This window comes from Protopterus annectens, chromosome 14.part0 (genome assembly GCF_019279795.1).
Source record: "Protopterus annectens isolate FY-2018-M chromosome 14.part0, PAN1.0, whole genome shotgun sequence".
Taxonomy (NCBI): Eukaryota; Metazoa; Chordata; order Ceratodontiformes; family Protopteridae; genus Protopterus; species Protopterus annectens.
Genome location: NC_056748.1, coordinates 1,168,661,734 through 1,168,681,309, shown reverse-complemented (window position 1 = coordinate 1,168,681,309; position 19,576 = coordinate 1,168,661,734). Strand labels below are relative to the sequence as shown.

Here is a 19,576-nt window from a genome sequence, read left to right as displayed (position 1 = left end):
TGGAGGAAAGGCAAGTATCTCCTGATGAAGACAGAGCCATGCACTGAACTGGAGGGGCCAAAGTGTTGTAAGGCAGCAACGACGACAGCTCCTGTACTAAATATTTCCTTGTACCCTAATCATCTTCAGTAGAATGAATAAAAGAAAAATACTCCAAAAATATTCTACACCCACTGTACTACATTCTGTACAAAAATATCCCATGCACTTCCTAGATATTATGTGCTATACTCATCTGAACAGTACCAGATCATATTCAACAAAAAACTGTGTACATCACATGACCTCATGGTCTTTTGAAACAGTGTGATCTTGTCACTTTACTACAGATGAATTATAGATGGAATGATACAGAAACATGACTGAGAAATGGCAAGAATGTTACTCTGAGAAAGCATACTTCAAGTCATTATATAGGCTGCAGCCAGGTGCATTACTAAAGAATGTTTAACTTGGATAGGTTTAAATACTGTTTGGGGTGGAACAGATTCCTTAAACCCACTGTGCTCATTTACAAGCTAGGCTGTTTCTTAGAGTGTGACAGTACCCCCCCGACCCACCTCCCTTACATTACACCAGGGCTCATTTCCAAATGTTATAGAAATGCTGATGCCTTTTTTCATCCTCCCTGTTTTTTTTTTTTTCTGGTAGAGAGACCCTCCTACCTTTATATTAAGAATGCATGATAATCTTGTGTACTGGTCTTCAGTCCTCCCAGTTATGTTTGGAAGTGGATTGTTTTGACAGAAAGCATTTCGTTTGCAAAATATAGAGTGAGAATTTGACTGTTACAGGTAAATGGTTAAAATAAATTATTGACTTATATATGTCATTATACTACATTAGAGATCCATCAACCCCCCCCCCACCACACACACACACACACACACACACACACACACACACACACACACACACACTACACACACACTACACACACAGTAAATAAAGCAACTAAAATTAAATTAAAAGCATCTTTTATTTTTTTGGCATGTCATTGTCCACAAAATATTTAACATGTCATAAATAAATTAAATACAAATAAATAAGGTCATTCTTAAATATTACATCAACTTTTCAGATTTTGTCATGCACCTTTCCACAGAACGCTAGCATTTCATAAGTGAATATACACTATACAATGAAAAGTTGCAATTTAACTCAAGCATTTCTTCTTGTGCATGTGATGTAGTTTCATTGATCTAAGTGCCAACCATTTCAAAAACATAATTTATTAATAAATAAATCCATTACACATTCTTAAATATTATAGGTTAACGCCCAGTGGTTGTTTCCTGCCGTTTTCCACAACCTACTAGGTACTTCATAACTCCAAACATTCTTCAGAAACACACATAGTCTTTTATTTCACTGCATTTTTTTATAGTATCTGCACGATACTGAAACACTTCATATTTGAAAAATGTTACTCTGCCTCAAATAATTTAGGATTTTATCAATTTCAAAACCCTTCATAAATACAAATATGTTAACAGTCAACACAAATTGCAATTAATTCTTAAATATATAATTACTTCTGCTTATTGTATTATTTTTCACATGACTAATGAAAAACAGCAATAAATAAATCATTTGCATAATTACTTGATTAATGTCACAAAAGTAGGACAATGTGTCCTGTAAGATGCTATTACTACAGATAGCAGTTCATTGCTTTCTTCCATTTGAGAGAAAGTGTGCACAAACAGCAAGCTTGTCTTACACCATAACTACACAGTCACATAGGGAGTTATGGAAATAAAAACTTAACACTGCTTTAAAATCTGATCTCCCTCTGATCTGATATACCAAGTCCTGACATAATCAGACTCAGCAGAAACCTTCTAGGAATATTACAGCTGACTCCAAACTTCATAAAAAAAAACTTGTGACATTAGAACTTCTGACCCAGAAGGCTTCTTTTTTCTTGGGACTAAGATGCCCGCCTGTAACTCAGGTCATGGATTATGTACTGTCCATTTCTTCCTGGAGTTTCAGTTGCTGACTTTTTTCGGAAGCATTATGACTAATTTGCACACTGAACATCAAAATCTGTGTTCTAACAGAGGAACGGTGATCAGGATGTAGTTGCAGAAACCGCGGTCACAGAGAGATGCCCTGTGATATTCTTGCTGGTGGACTCGGTAATGGGAATTCTGTTCCTGCGGCTGGCCGGTAGGGACTTTAGCTTCTACCCTGGAAGAATGGAAGGCTTCTTGGTCACTTGTTCTTATTGGCGTGCCGTAAGTAGCATTGTCAGGAACCTCGTACAGCTTGCCCAAGATCTCACCGCTAATCTTGGCGGACATGAGCAGCGTGACCCCCTCAGGATCCCCATTAGGAATGCTTCGATGGTCATGGTCTGCCGTGCTGTCTTCTCCGTCATGTACACCTTCCTCCATGTAGACTTGGAGGAGGACGATGCAAAAGAAAAACGCAAGCCATTTTTTGGCAGGGCTGCTTTCTGTTGGAGGCAGATACTTCTTCACTTTTGCAGGGTACAGCACTCTGCGGGGTTTTCTTACTCGGACAGTTGAGCTCGATTGCTGCTGTTTTGGGATGGATTCAAAGGTGAAAATCTCTGGTTCCGAGTTTTTGTGCTTAAATGTCGGGATCCTGAGTTCTGGTGAGGAGTCTTCCATAGAACTGAAGGACTGCGATAGCTGTATCGAGCGCAAACAGATTTTCTTTTGCGATGGCATTTTCTGGTGATGTAGTGAGATCTGACTGACCTCCGTTTCTTTTGGGAGCTGAAGATGTGTAGGTCCTCGTCTGCGGTACATGCCACCCATTCTCACCTGGCTGTTTATTGTCTGTAAATCAGCAGATCAGCCTCTCAGCTGCTCTCTACACTGCTCTGAGTGAGAATAAAGCTCGTTGGATGAGAGTTCCTCTTAAATACTTACTTGGCACTGGGGTGGAGGTGATGTCATCGGTTTCTGTTAACACTACCTGTACTAAGAGGTTGTGGAGGGTGTTCCTGTTTGGCAGTCAGTCAAGTTTCATCGTATTATCTATCATCTTAGAGTCACCTCACCTGTTTTAAAAGGCAACAGGAAGACAGCTAAACTTAATCATACCTCAATGCTCCTTTTTTATTTTATTCACGAATTCTGGACAAAGCCAAAATTAAAGGAGTAACAACAAAAAAAAACTCTGGGACAATTTTTTGCTCTAATTCACCGAATTTATTTTGTTAACCAACCATACGTTTTCTATTATAAAAACAAACTGTGATACTGTCTGCATTATTCACAACCTGTAATACGTGATGATTTACCCCCACCCCCCAAAAAAGATTCAGAGTTAGGGCAAAATCAGCTCTGAACATACCTCTCAACCTCTTAGACAAGTAATCTGGACAAAGCCATAAATAAGTGGGAGAAACGCCCAAAGAGAGGGATGATCCTAAGTTTTAAATACTGCGCTTACAAACTTAGAAAGCTGATAAAATAGCAGGTTTTGCATTTGCATGTATTTTCTTAAGGTAATGGAGTTTGAAACTGAAATGTCCGTCATTATTTTCCAATTTCAGTATATTGATTTGCAGCTAGTTAGCCAGAAAACCACAAATGTATGAAAAAAGGACCAAAATGAGGCAAAATCTGGACATGCTGTGAAAATCTGTACAGCTGAGAGGTAACCGTGTGCACGGTTTAGGGTGTGCTTTATTAAACAATTCTTACTGAATTTTCTTAAGCAGTTCGGTTGATTTTCAACTGTACCTACATTTTTCCTGGGTTCCAATGAACACTGAGTTATGTTTCACCATTCCTATATCCTAGACCATAAGTTTCTTAACACACACTTCCAGGGATGGGGGTGTGAGGACACCATCCCTTTCATATATACCAATTCCCCGCTTGTAAAGCAATGGTGGAAAAGTGGAATAAAAAGCAGCAGGACATGTCCACCTTGCTGATTTAGGGTTACCACATATCCCACTTTGGGAGGGACAGTCCCTCTTTGGGCAGTTGTGTCCTGCAAAAATATTGTAAGAATGGCAACTGTACTGAAATATCAGGGCGAAATTATTTCTTATATTTTATGTAATAGTTGCATAAAACAGTTATTCTGTATCTGAAACGCCGAAATATTATATGAAACCGAATAAGTAAAATGCTACTAGAATAAGCTTTTATTTAGGCAAAAAAGTGAAGTTTTGTCCCTTGCAATGGCCGTGGGTATGTTTTGGCCTGCAAAATCTGATGTTTGTACCACAATTGTCACACTTTGGCCATATGAAAAGGTGCACTGGCAACCCTATGCTGATTGAGGAAAACCGTTCCCCGGCTGTAGGCAATGCAGTTTTGGTCACAGTTAATAGTTTCAGAAAAAGTCAATGCAGCTACTATTTGCTTTGAAGACATCTCAAGCCATCATATAAATACTTTATATAAAAAGAAAACCGAGACGTCTCGGAACATGACAATACCAAGCTATAATTATAATGTAGACAGCTGGACAAAGTAAGCTCCCCTCACAACGCATTTATAATTCGGTTAAGCTTATTACCATATAGGCACTGCTATGATTTTTGCAGCATGCCTTGCACTTTCTGGAGTTAATAATGGTCTCCTTCTTGTAGATCTGTTTTAAAAGGACTCGTACTATTTAATTCATCTAAACCTACGCAAATTTCTCATCACTAACTGTATGGAGCTCTGTATCTGAAGACCTTACTCTGAAAGATCAAATAACTCATTTCTGACCCTCCATGTTTTAAGTTGAATGAAATGATTTTTAATGCTAAAACTTTGAGGGGTATGTGCTTGTGCAACGTTCACATTTTAAAGGTAGCGATTTTTATCAGTTTCTGACCTCACCGAGAGGAGGTAGGTGCATTACCTGCGGAGTATAAATTTATTGTGCACTATAGGCACACGTATCCTCTGCTGTGATTAAAAAGTAATCAGATCAGAGCAGAGACTGTTGCGAGCTGGAACTTTAAAACAAAATTCGTACAAAAATTAAAGAAAATGAGGGGTATAGACGTTTTATGCAAAATAAAAAAGGAATGCAAAGGGCTATTTTTAATCTCACAAATCTGATTATTTTTATTTCCATTATAGCCTAGACAAACTTCAAGAGACGGAAGATTAACAGTAGGCAGATTTTCCAGTTTACTGAATAATTGGCGGGGGTACAGAAAGTTCTCTGACAAGTGGCGGGTAACTGGACATGTAAAACCTAATTACTTGGACGATTTAAAGATCGGTGAAAGGTAAAAGGCAAAGTGGATCTTATGCGATTGTTCGGGTGGGGATAGTTAGAAATTCTTACAAGATCAAGATGAAGACCATACCTCAACTTCTTTACACAGAAAATCTGGACAAAGCCACATATAATGGGGGTGGGGACTAAGCTCCCCCCGAGAGCTACACATTTTAAATGTTGCTCTCATTAACTTGGAAAGTTGCTAGAATAAAAAGGATTTGTGTTACCATGCCTTTTTTGAAGGATATGAAGTCTGAAACTAAAATGACTGTCAATTTACTGAATTCAGTTCAAACCGATTTGCCACAAAATTCAGAAAACAAAATTTATGAGGAACAGACCAAAAATGAGGTAAAAATCTGGACTGTTGAGAGGTATAAAGACCAAACAGAAAATGCCATTGGTTGTCATTTTGCTGAGGACTGTCCTTGATTTTCAGGGACATCCCTGATTTTGACTCAAGTTTTAGCTCTGCCTCTCTTAATCCCTCCTAAAACTGATGACTTTTGGAGGAAACGGTGCTGAATTTTATTTAATAATGACAACAGAGTTAGACCTTTACTTCAGGAAAATATATATTAATTACATTTCTCTTATTCTGTCATTGTCTGAGTGTTATTGTATTAAGTGACCCTGATTCTGGTGAAATTTGTTCTTGATTGGATGGCTGCTGACCAGGATGACTATCTAAAATCAAGTTTAAGTGACTCCAGTACATGGAAATTCAGTTCAGTTTTCTGGTAAAACAGTCAGTACCAGTTGGGGGCTTCATACTTTTACACTAAGCTAAGCCATCAAGGCATTTACAAGCCTAGCCATGCAATCCAACCTAATTGTGTCCCTATGCATCATTAGCATTTATTATGACAGGGTATGTTAATTAGGAAGTTTCTGGAGGTTGAAAGGGGTCTATTAGATGCAGACAGTGATGCCCAAACTATTAGAGACATGGGGGCCAGACGTGGCGTGAATTTTTCAATTTCCCATCCATTGGTCAAGGCGAATTACACCCTATACCTTGTGTAAAGGTGGCAAACTCCTTAACCTTTACGCCAACCTCAACTTCTTGTTAGTGTGATGGACTTAACTTTTTTTGAACCTGACACAAGGGAGTGGAGATGACAAAAAAGCAAGAATGCTTTGGGATCAGATTATATTAGAAGTTGTATTATGTCAGTTAATACACCATTTAAGCATATAAAGACAGCAGGTCTAGTCATAAAATTAAACCAGTCTGACTCTTTGTAGAATATTTCAAGGCATGCACAGAAAGTGTCTGAGACATTCTGTAATAGAGAAAGTCAAGTGTGAGATCAGAACAGAACTTTGAAATCTGATGTTTCACTTGGACAAGTTTTCCATTTTCAAGTGTGCCATAATGTAAACTTACTTCCTTAGACTAACACATTTTTTATTTTATTTTATATTTAAGTGGGAAAGTCTGACTGGACACAAGTCCTTTTTCAGCGGAAGCCTAGGGAGAAAAGGTCCAAGTAAATAAAAAGTCACAATTACATAAAAATGTCATAACATTTACCTAGAAAGGCATATGAGCAAATACACTCTATACAAGCAGTACTAAAAAGTAAAACTTGTACATACATAGAAATGGCAATGTTCACAATTATTGAGCAGTGTAAATACAGATAACTTGAAAATACAGATTCAATACACTAAGTTCCATTCAGATTACAAATAGAGTTAAGTTTCTGATGACAAATAGAGTGCAATCATTAGTGAATGATGTACATATATTGATATTCACTTTTTGCAACCCAGGAAACAGACGGAAAATATTTTAGGAGTGTTTTGGGGGAAGTTTAACACAACACTTGTGTTGTAACAAAGATGATGTTACTTTGGTTCCTGCAGATTTTACAGTCACCGTCACCTGCTGCAGGGATAATTTTTAAGTATGACCTGGAAAACAAAGCTGCTAATCTGGTTGAATAATACAGCTACACTATAAAACAAATGGTGCTAGTGTCTTTTAATAGACATTTAGCCAGAATCTGAGGCTTTGTACTCCATTTAGGCTGCTCTCTTTTCTGCAAGAGAGGACAGACTAATGATTTGTCCACTGAATGCGTGTCCTCCAACCTACTACACTAACTGCTGTTTTAGAAAATAAACAAGGCAGCACATAAGGTATTTACTGTCGAGGGCATTAATTGGAATGCTTAATGTAACAAGGATTTATCAGTGTGGCCACAGGTGGCTTCTTTGGTTGGCTCACATCTATCATTTTTATTTATGTGTCTGAGGCTGTGGAATTTGAATCTACAATAAGTGCTCGAAGCCATGGGCTTGAAAAGTCAAGTGCTCAAACTCCCACTGTCTCTTATAACTACTTAGCCCTCCCAACAACCTATCCTATAAAATTGTATAGCCTTAACAGAAGCCCAACTCAGGGCCTAACATCCTTCTCCCCCTTGCCAACTCTAAATTCCACCCCCTGCTACTTAAACCTATAACGTCTTTCCCAGCTGGTGCCGTAATCCAGGTTTCCACAGTATGCCTACGACACTTGCCCTGCTCAAACCCAAATAATTTATTCAGGTAAGCTACACAAACTGTTTGCCTGAACTCAGAGTCTGAGTGTGAGTGGCAGCCTGCCTAAAATGCAACACAGTTAAGTCCCTGGCTTCAAGACAGTAGTCTTGAGTGCTTGTAGTAGACCCATGGCATTCGATGCTTTGCGATGGGAAACACTTTTCCCCTTTAAAATGATTGTACACCATGGCATATGCCTGGCTGGGTCTATTGTGTATGACTGAATGGCCCCAATGTTGAATGTAAAACACTAACAAAATAAGTTCAGTCTTGGACAACAGCAAAAACACAAAAAAAAAAAACTATAGAGAGAGGTAAACCATTTCCTCTCCTGATATTTAAACTAACCACCCCCCCATAAGTCTAGCCTCAAATTTGTCTGAAAAGTTTTAATGATGTTAAGGTGTTGGTTTGGGGGAAGGGCCAGCATTAGGGTTAGCATCCATTAAAGAGGGCAGCACCACCTTAGTAATGGAATGGATGCTAACCCTAACACTACACCTTCCCCAACCTTAAGGTAATTAAAAACTTCCTGAAACACTGCCACTACACAAGACAGATTCAGACACAAACATTCACTAAACAAGTACATCTATCCCCTAACACAACCCTATACCTAAAATACACAGACTTGCACACACCACCACCCATCCTTCACTCATCTCTGACCATAATCCTAACTTACATATACACACACACGCTCGCACCCCCACCATCTCTGCTTACCTATAGATATTCCATACCATTGACAAATCCACTGTTCTGCCATCCACACTGTCCACATTAAATCACACCTCTGTGTTTGACAAGTGTACATTTGGTCAAATGCAGGAAAACTACCTGGCTATACTGATGTTTTACAGTAGTAAGTATATCCAGATTCACTGACCTCTGCACACCTGTGATTTAGTCCACACTGTTCAGCCTGGTTGACAGAGATGCTTTGATTTTAAATACAGAAGTTGGAAATTTGCACTGCCGTTACTGTGAGAACTCTAACAAGGTGGTTACATCAGTCTTTGAAAGTTAACAGAAAAGTAGCAGTAGTGGGGAAGCAGCATACAGGTAAGGGATCACTACACAAAAATAGTAAATACAAAGACATGTTTATATAGACAGGGATTTTTTGGTGAGTTTTATGGCTTCTTTTACGTGGAGATCAAACTTAATTTCATAATCTATTGTGATTCCTAGCAGCTTGCTGTGTGAGACTTTCAGTTAGTGCTGTGTGAGACTTTCAGTTAGTGTTGTTGGAAGAAATGGTGGGGAGGGATTTTTTCCTCCCTTGTCTAGTATAGGTATAGAAAGTAGTTTTGTTTTTTGGGGTTTAAGAGTTGGGAGTTGCTTAGCTATGCCTCAAACTGGAGGGATTCCCAAGAAAGCTGTTGTATTTTTCAACAGATTTAGCTGAACAGATAAATGTGGAGTCATCTGCATGTTGTACAATTGCGGCATTTTTACTAACTATGTAGATCATTTAAGAAATTGAATATGGCAGGAACTAGGGAGACATCTATGGATACAAGAATGAAGGAGATATTATATTTGACTGCTTGCTGTTGATCAGATAGGTAACTAGTGAACAATGAAAGAAAGGGTATGTCTAATCTGAGGGATAAGTCTGTTTAGACTTGCAGAATGGAATACAGTATCGAAGGCTTTATTATTATTTGAAATCTGCGGTGGTGGTGCTGCGGTAGCGCTGTTGCCTCACAGTAAGACGCTGACCAGTTCGACTCTCAGCTAGAGCGTCTTCTGCATGGAGACATGCATGAATGGGCGTACCTTCGTTGAAGGTTGTGCGTTAGAGCTGGCAACTCAGCATGTAAAAATCAACTGCCAATCATTAGCGGACCGGAGTTCCACTGTGGCGACCCCAAACTGGGAAAAGCCGAAAGACACAACATTTATTTTACATTTGTTTATCGGGCTAATCGAACTGGATATATGCCCATTTTCAGTAGAGGCCCAGGAAGATAAGCTCCACGACAAACTGTTAACATAAAAAATTACAAAGAAATATAAAAAATGAAATTATAGTAATATATACACTGACAAATCTGGTTAATAGGAAATCATTTGAAGAAGAGATATCAAATACAATGAAAACTGGAGTTTCAAAAATGACATGGAGGTACATTCCATAATGCGAAAAAGAGGCATACAATCTAGTTCAATGTACAGGCAAAGTACATCACTTAATGGCAAAGAAAAAAACAGGAGGTATACAGTCTGATGCCATATACAGTACATTACACAATGAAAGAGGCTGCTTAATGATCAGTAGTAGTGGTAATTAGTTACAAAGAAAAATTAATAATAAAATAGTTTAATACATTTTTTTTTCAAATAAGTGAGAGAGAGAAGGAAATTAATGAGATACAGAGCATAGAGGCGATATATTCTTAAAAAGGAAATGACAGAAGAATTAATTAAAAGAAAAAAATGGGAGACAGAGCATAATTTGGGTAGAGGAGAGGTTTAGGCAGGTTTAGTACAGGTCTAGTTGCCAGCATTATGACCGAGGTTGAAGATGCAGAAATGATACTGTGATATGGACAAAACCAATGTGAGTGGGGGAGAGAGGATTGTTATATTGAGCTAAGTAGTTGTTGATGAATGCATTTTAAGTATTTTGGATAGCGCTGAAAGGATGACTATAGGCTGGTAGTTGGTAAAGTCTGTTGATTTTCCATTTTTAAGTAGTAGGATGCAGGGTTTTTTTCCATATTAGGGGAACATGGCTTTTGTTTAAATGACCAGTTAAGATAGATTAAGACAGATGCAAGATAGGTGACAACTTCAGCAAACACTTTGATATATTCAGCAGGAGGATTATCTGAAGCGAGATTTGTGGGGTAGAGTTTGAGAAGTTTTTAATGGTGGTGATATTTTAAATGGGTTGTAGGGATATTTTGGCGAGGCTGAGGATATTACTTTCCCTAGGTAAGGGGTAGAGTTTATGCCTTAATCTGAATAAAGAAGTTATTAAACTGGGAAGCTATACTTTGAGTTGATTGTAGTAGGGGATGGTAGAGTACTGCAACCTGAGTGGATGAGTTTATGTATATCCCGAACATTCTTTTTTTGGTTAGATTTTTGCAGGTTGGTATAAGTTTGCCAGATTTAACCTTTTTTTGCCTGGCTTCTCAGCTGTCTATTTTTGGAGATTGGAAACCAAAATTGAACCCAATGTCTTCAAATTGTGTTTCTGTTTTTCATTAGCAGTTCAGTTTGGTTTGTTAACCAGGGAGCTGTGTTAAATTTAACCCTTTTAATTCTGTCTGGGGCATGTTTGAGTATGGCTAGGAAAGTAGTGTTGAACAGTGTAAAAGCTTCAAGTGGTAGGATACTTTGTTTGCAGTTGACAGTAATAAAGGTATCTTTGTCAAAGTTGACTGTATTGCATGAGAGGTTATAGCAGAGAGTTTCTGGGGTGCCTCATCTACCCAAGTATAAAAGGTGGGCAGTTGGTCAGTTAAGTTGTCAGGAAGAGATCCTGTAAATGTTATTTTAGCTAAAGAAGTAGTAAGTATTCAGTCACGAGCAATATTGTTATATCTTGTTGGGGTCTCGAAGTTGAGTAAACCCATAGAGGTCATTGTTGTGGTTTTCACTTGTTACTGCTAATCAATATTGAAATCACCTAGGATTACTGTTTCTTAACCAATGCTGGTGGAGACCCAATAAAGGAAGAATTCCGCAGCTATATCAATGTTACTTCCTCGAGGGATGTATACCCCTACTGATTTTATACTTTTGAGGTTATTTTGAGAGTTGCCATTAGAATTTCAGATTTTCCTATTATTGCGGGATTAATATGATGGGTAGCGAGGGTAAATAATTATTATGGCTACACCACCTGATTTCCATTTTTATATAAAGTCTAAGGATGTTGTAAACTGATGAAACATTACCCAGAACTTCTTGTTTTAGTCACATTTCTGTGACTGATTACACTGGGTTGGCAATGAGTAGTCAAAGAATGTACCTTTGCAGGTTTGTTGAAATTACTTCTGAGGCTGTTATTAAGTAAGCACTTCTGTGCGATTTGGCAGTGATTGTCAATAGGATGGTGGTTGAGTCTGGGGTCCTGGGATGGGATGGATGTCACCAGGCAGCAGCAGTTTTAGGTGGTCAGAGGAAAAGCTACTTTTGTTTTAGTTTTAATGCACTGTAAGGATATCCAACAGGCACTAATGGCAGATAGGTAGGCCAAAATTCTACCTCTTGCAACACAATAGACCTTATTTGAGATAATCTATTCCATTTTGACAGTCTCATTACTGTACCTGTTCATACAGTTCTTCCTGGGGTACAAATCTGCCTACCTTTTCAGTGAATTACTTCAAATTCTGTGTACACTTCTCAAACACACAAACATGACACTACAAACCATGACCAGTATATTCTCTGCTTTTTGCCTATCACAACGGTTCCTGTAAGTGAGGAGAGTCAAATCATTTCTCCCCAAGTTATTACTATGCTTTTCCAGCTTTCATTCAGGTGTTGCAGAATGTTTTACACATGCATATTGCTCCTGGTTCCCCATCACAAAGCTGGCAAGTGACTACTCTGTCTTATGTTGGGTAGCAACACTTCCTAGCATTCTAATATATCCTTGTCATGAGGTTACAGAGTTCACTACATTACAGCATCATCTGACATGAGCTTAATCTTAACCATGTAGAGTCAGTTCTTCAGTGTAGGGATAGCTGGTTGGAGCTCAACATGGTGAAGAGATGTTAGTATGTACCATTGTTCACTAATCTCATTTTTTTGTCCATTCTTCCAAGGTTGTAATTTGTATCCAATGTCCTCAATCTAGAAATAATCCTTGATAACACTGAAGGACCAGGTGTCAGCTGTCGTCATGACTTCATATTGCTTTCTATAGAATATTGCTCAGATCCAAAATCCTTCGAGTTAACACTGTGATCCACTCACTGGTGGCTTCTCACATACTACTGAAATCCCCATTACAGTAGACTTTCTGATTGGGACCTGATGTGACTAGAGTGGGTACAAAGTTCCACTCATCAATTCTTGGAAGGTAGTTCTGTGTTCTGGCACATTAATCCTTTTCAGTAGGATTTGCATGGCTGTCACTTGCTACAAAGTTTAGGATTCATGTCTCATCTTCCAGGTGCTGCAGAACCTTGGTCCTGCCTACATGAAATGGTCTGGTGCATTTTGTTCCTGTAAGGTCCCTTAGATTATCAAAGTAAAGGTGCTTATTCAGCCCTGAAGCACAGGAAAAAAACTCTTACTGCCACTCAGATGACCTGTGTCCGAGTAGTAACATGGATGCTGGAAAGACAGAGGTCAGCTCACTTACCCTGATGGGAAGGAGACTGCTTTGATTTACTGCAATAGCAGCATTAAGAGTTTGGTGAGCTCAGAACTTCAAGAGGTATGCTGCATTGTCAGAAGGTTGCATATGAACTGGAGAGTGTATGCACCTAGAGGCAGCAATTGCAGTGCTCACAAGGCTACCCTGGAGTGGTAGGAGCTATGGCATATTCCCAGGCAACAATGTGCCACTGCACCAATGTCCCCAATCCCTCGTGGCCCCTGACTGGGGGCTGGGTTGAGCCCAGGGGAAGATGAGGCAAGTCTGGTACAACCAGTGGACAGGAGCTGCCTGCAGCTGGTGGTCAGCTGCAGATGGGGGAAAGAGATGAGCTGCTCTTTGCTTAGATGGCCCATTTGGAAAATTCTATCAGGTTGCCTTTTGAGTATCTTGTGCCTGGCCTCTGGAATCAGCTGCCTTCCCTAATTTTGGTGTGGAACTCTAAAACTTCCTTTAGCAAGCTACTAATGTATTGTACTTTTGGCACAAACTGAAGTCCTGCCCGGAAACCTAATTTTAATATATTTGTCTACTTGTAAATGGCACTCAGATTCTTATTTGATTGAATAACGCTTATAATCCTTAGGGTCTTGTGCATTTTAGACCATCCCTTGCTCCAGAAACAATGGTTGATGCTCAAAATTGTAAATGTTCCATTCCCTGTGGATTTAATACTGTCTGATGCCCCACCACTGTGCAAGTAATAAAGGAGCATCAATCCTCATCAATGGCACCAATGGGGGACTTACACTGGGGTGGATGACAAGTTGCACAGTATTTCCAGATGCAGCTCTCTGTATCAAGTGCAATTTCCCTTAAGAGCAGAGAGACCACAGTCAGTCTGGGGCTGGTTTCTCCCTATTTCATCCAGATCCCTAATAAGACTCCCCACTGACAGCTATAGAGTTGAGATCTCAGCTGAATGATCAAGCCAAGACCTCCAGGACCCTCTCTGTGCAACTAGTGCTTTGTGTCCCTGCCCAAGGTAGCTAACACACACTCTGAGGTTTGATTTATATACAACCTGGGAAAGGCTGGCACAGGTTAATATCTATGCCCCCCCCCCCCGCCCAGACTAAGGTAGCTTCCCCTTCCATAAGTCACTCCTTATCAGCTACTTTAAGGCCCTTAACTATGGGTGTGTGTAATGTTACTGTTAATAAAAAGGTAGTTTGACCAAGAGCGAGGCTATTAGGAGTGGCCCACAGTGTCACCAAATAAATATGCAAGTACTCTCAGAACTTAATTATGTCTCACAAATATCAGCCACAATGAAAGGTTTAAATATATTTAATAATAAAAACAAGAAAATACTCTATATAATCACAGTAACAGAGTTCTAACTCACAGAAAATATTTAAAATAGTGCAGGACAGTTTCAAAGGAAAAACATCTAAATTAAGCTTTGCTATACTCCTGACTGTATCTAAGAGAATCACTATACTCTAATAACTTAATTAGAGCAGCAAAGCAGATGAGGTGAGTGGATCTTGATGTTGTCAAGTCAAAGCCAGAACCCAGAAAGCTCGCTCTAAGAGACTTCCCAAATTAATCTCTCAAATATTACTGCTGGGATAACGCAGAATTACATAATTTGTCATCTGACTATCCCAGGTAAAACCGCCACTGCTGAAAACTAGCTGTATTTAGCATCCACCTGTGAAAATACATAGCCCTCAGATCTGTGCAGCTGTTGGAAGTCATAAAAAACTTCCAAGACAATACAGAGTTCCCTTGTTAGACATTGCGTCTCCTTGCTACCATAAAGTAATTTAATTTCAGCTATTTATCTAAAGTTAACCTCTTGTGTTCCAGTTTCCACTGTTAAAATGTATACATTTAAACAGTTACAATAGTGCATGTATATTTCTGTTCTTTTTCAGTAGGGTGTGTACAAACCTAGTTTTTATATATATATATATATATATATATATATATATATATATATATATATATATATATATATATACATATATACATACATACATACATACATATACACACACACACACACACACACACAGTTCCAATACATTTGTAACACAAGCATCCTACATGAAGAATGTTGACATTCCAAAATGACAAACATTTACAAAATTCCAGACAGCTATGCTGGCAGTATCTCACTTTGTCACATTTATATACATCATATTGATATTCACAAATGACATTTACAAAATTCCAGATAGCTGGACTGGCAGTATCTCTTTGTAACATTTCTTCCCCCTCGAAGACAAGCTAGTTTTTTCAAGTGACCCTTAAACATTGCATGAGAGGGATGAGCCTATCTGGGAATACCTTACACCATTCCCTGTCTTAATATCCCAGCTGCTTGAACATTGCTGACCCTAGTACAGTGGTGCACTGTCCTATCAATATGCCTGTAATCCTAGGCTCCACCATAGTAATTTAGGACTTTGATGGCTGGCTCCCTGTAGCTGTAGATCCCCCACAGAATCCTCCTGCCTTGTACTGCAGATACTTAGCACCAGGGCCTCCCTATCATGTTAACATAGTACAGTTTGTGCCCCTGCCTCCTGCAAAGCAGTTCTACCATGTAGTGATCACCAGTGACCTTCCTTACCACCTTGAAGGATCCCTCCCAAGCTGCCAGCAGCTTGTGTCTGACAGGAATGAGAACCATGACCTGCTGCCCTACAGCATACAATCTATATCGAGCGTTCCTGTCATACCAGACCTTTTTCTGCTGTTGGGCTTCTGCCAAGTTCTCCTGGGCCAAGCCCAACGAGTTCCCTGAACCTTGTCCTGAGATTTAGGACATATGCCACAACAGACTCCTTGTCAGATTCACACACCCTCTCACTCATCACAAATCACATCTACAGGTCCCCTTCACCCTGTGCCCATACAGCAACTCAAAGGGTAAAAAACCTTTGGACTCCTGGGGCACTGCTCTGTAAGATAACAGAGGGCAAATATTTGTCCCACTCCCTTTTGAACTGGTCTGCAAATGCCCGCAGCATGGTCTTCAGTGTAGAGTTTAACCTGTCCACAATACCATTAGTCTGGGGGTGGTCATTAGGTGCTTCACCCTACAGCACTCAGACAAGCCAGCAAGTCTGAAGTGAAACTGGCCCTTCTGTCAGTATTTCGTTTGGGAAACCTACCCTGCTGAAAATCTCTAACAAATCATTTGCCACCTTTTCTGCCTCAGTAGAGGACATAACCACTGCTTCATGGTATCCGATAGTATAATCTACCTCCTCTAGTATATACTTCTTTCCTGTGGAACTTGGGGTACTCAGAAACCCCACAATATCCATAGCTACCCCCTGAAACAGCTCCTCAATCGCAGGCAAAGGCAACAAAGGAGCTTGACCTTGTATCTTGCCTTGCCTACCTTTTGGTACCACTCACAGGTCCTGCAATACCCTGTTAACATCCCTTGAAATCCCAGGCCAATAAAAGTTCTGACAAAGGCAATCTTACATTTATATAAATGAAAAACATACAAGATGATATCACTTTAGTTGCAAACAATTCACATCACAGACACCACTGAAACTGTAGTTGTAAACATTATACATCACTTATAAACCATCCAGTCATCGTCAGTAAAGCATTGTATAGCTCATTCAAATCCTGCCTCTTAAACCTCATTCCTGCTTTGTATATATCGTTCCCACAATTCACATTTTTTCCTATGCAGTTTGCTCCTTCCATTTTCTAAAGATCCCAGTTCCAGTTGTTTTATCTCTGTCATTATATTCACAACTTCTAGTAAAGTTGGTCTAGACTGATTTCCATTTTCTGGTAATTGCTTTTTTGGCAGCCACCATAATTAGACTCAGCAAGGCTTTACTATGTCTAGGCAATTCTGATTCTTAGCATAACTCAAAAAAATTATCTCCCCAGTCAGTCCAGTCTGCTCACCCAGCATCTCTGACAGAGCAGTCTGCAGGGAAACCCAAAAAGTCTGCCAGCCCATCACACCTCATAAGAAAATTTTCCCAGCTACCTCTTTCTTGCCCATCAGCATAATGCATCTTTTGGTATGCTTTATGCCCGTATGACCTGCAAAGGGAATGTCATGGGCTATGGCCGTAAGTGCCAGATGGTAGGCTCTGGGCACTGCCAACTGCTGTATTCGCTCACCCTCCAGCCCTCTCTCAGGGGTTCACTCTATATACAGTAAGCCTTTATCCCAGTATACAGATTTCCCTTTTCCTTTACAATCAGGTACCTCACTGGCTACCTCTCTCAGGCCTTGTAATGTAGGGTCTGAGAGCTGAGCCCGATTTCAACTCTCTTGGTAACTCTTTCCAGCTCCCCTTCCTCAGGGAGACAGCGGTGCCTCACTGTCATCCTGGGTACTACTACTACTCACCTCTGCCCTTGCAGTCACATTATACAAGGGAACATCAGTACCCACAAGCATCTGTGGCTCATCTTCAGCCTCACTGCTACATGGTAACTCCCTTCTGAATTAATCACCACATCAGTTCTGGCTTCAAGTTTGCAGTCCCGAGTCCCCCCCCAGGCTACCAGACCCACATGCTTGTCTCCAAGCCTGACTGCATGTAACTGCATGCACACAAGTTACTGTATTATTAAAAATCATTCCCTATCAAAACATTTGCAGGGATAGCCTCAAACACACCTACTTGCTTGCTTCCTTTTCCACTCTCCCAGCCAAGGCGAACCCTAGCCAAAGGTATTTGAAATGTGGTCTCTCCTAAAGGTCTGACTGGAGTAGACTGTCCAAGCAAGTGGTGCTCCTCTTTAACCATTGCAGGCTTCACAATGGTTAGGTCAAAGGCAGTCTCCCTCTTAGCAGTAGCCCATTTCCCCATGTACTAAGATGGGATATACAGTCTTGTGGTAGGTAATTTGCTGTCTCCAGACAACTTACTGCTGGCATTCTGCCATTCCCACTTACTGGCTCTCCCACCTTGCCTCCATGGACATCCATATGCTACACGGCCCCACTGGCTGCATTTAAAACATTTAACACTTGGTCCTGGTTGTGTACCTGAACTAGTGGCTTCCCCTGCTACTGGTGGACTCTGTTGAGGTGGTTTAGGATGCCCACCATGGGTTCCCTTAAACCCATGAGCAGCACTAGTTATGCCTTTCCTGTGCGGTGATGCTCTGCTTGCTAGGTATAGGTCTCTCTTTTCCCCAACTCATCTGTGATGTTACATTCTCTATCCGCTAACCAAATTCTCATGTCCTCATGCAAAGTGCTAAGGGATTGTTCCCTCACCAAAAGATCTGTCAGCCCTTCAAAAGTGGTGACCTCACACCCACTCATCCATCTATGAAAATAACTGTTCAACTCAGCAATATATTCACACACATTTTCATCTACCTTGTGTCTATGCTCACAAAACTTTTTTCTATAAGCTTCAGGTGTTAACTTAAAACACTAACAATTTTTAACAGTACTATAATTTAAGCAATCAGTATCAGAATTTAGAAATATCGGTTACAGCTTTACCATGGAGTAAGGGAGGTCAGGAACCATACCCAGATCCCTTGGTCAACATTGTATTATGTACATACCTTTCAAACATTTGAATAAAACAATCAAAATGATCACCCTCTGTGAATTGTGGAAGAAACTTACTGACCTTTGTTGCTTCTGGGGCTCAGTTACTCCCTTCCCCATTACCTCCATGACACTGGCGAAGAGTCAGCATCTCCTTTTCATGTTGCCTCTGCCTCATTTTCCTCAGCTTCCAGACATCAGTCTCTCTGCTGCTGCTAATCTCATTTGTTTCTCCTGCCATAGTCTCTCTGCTGATACTAGTTCCAAATGTTTGATCTCCAGTTTAAGTCTCCAATAGATTTTTAAGTCTTCTGTGGAAAGGTTGAGAGTTTTACATCCCCAAGGCCAGTCTGGTTGTCCTCCTGGCTGCTGGTCTGTGATACAGCTGTGGTTAAGGCTGCAATCACTTCTCCTTTAGTCAGGTTGGCATGCCCCCAGTCATTTGGCTTGGCACATTTCAGCCAACTAGCTCCTTGTCGGCTTGCCATACTCCTCTGTTGATATCCTTACCTGCTCTCCCTGACTAAGCTAACAAAAAATAAATAAAACTATTGTGATATGGAAATCTGAATGTTCACTGTGTGGCTGATTCAGAGTACAAACACCTTCTTTAGTGACAGTTTACAGGCTACAGGAGTTCAATATCTACACAACTGAGTCCCAATATGTGGATAACTCACCAATGACAACCGATAAATGTGACGTCCCACCACTGGGCCAGTAATCAAGGAGCATCAATCTTCACCACTGGCACCAGTGTGGGATGTACACTGGGGTGGATGACAAGTTAGATACAGTATTTCCAGATTCAGCTCTGTGCATAGAGTGCAATTTCCTTTAAGAACAAAGACCACAGTCAGTCTGGGGATCTGTTTTTTCCCTCTTTCTCCAGATCTCCAATAAGACTCCCCACTGGCACAGCTATAGAGTTGAGATCTCAG

The 19,576-nt window shown here is 40.1% G+C and overlaps 1 protein-coding gene across 1 annotated transcript; it reads right to left on the bottom strand.

Moving 5' to 3' along the window:
* Nucleotides 1-960: 960 nt before the first annotated feature.
* LOC122789477 lies at nt 961-2,883 on the bottom strand. Its single transcript, XM_044056979.1, has one exon. The coding sequence runs from the start codon at nt 2,790-2,792 to the stop codon at nt 2,046-2,048; it is 747 nt and encodes a 248-aa protein (XP_043912914.1). The 5' UTR covers nt 2,793-2,883; the 3' UTR covers nt 961-2,045.
* Nucleotides 2,884-19,576: the final 16,693 nt, after the last annotated feature.

Bases quoted from the DNA above. Each gene is read 5' to 3' on its own strand.
- LOC122789477 (XM_044056979.1), bottom strand. From the start codon at position 2,792: ATGGGTGGCATGTACCGCAGACGAGGACCTACACATCTTCAGCTCCCA.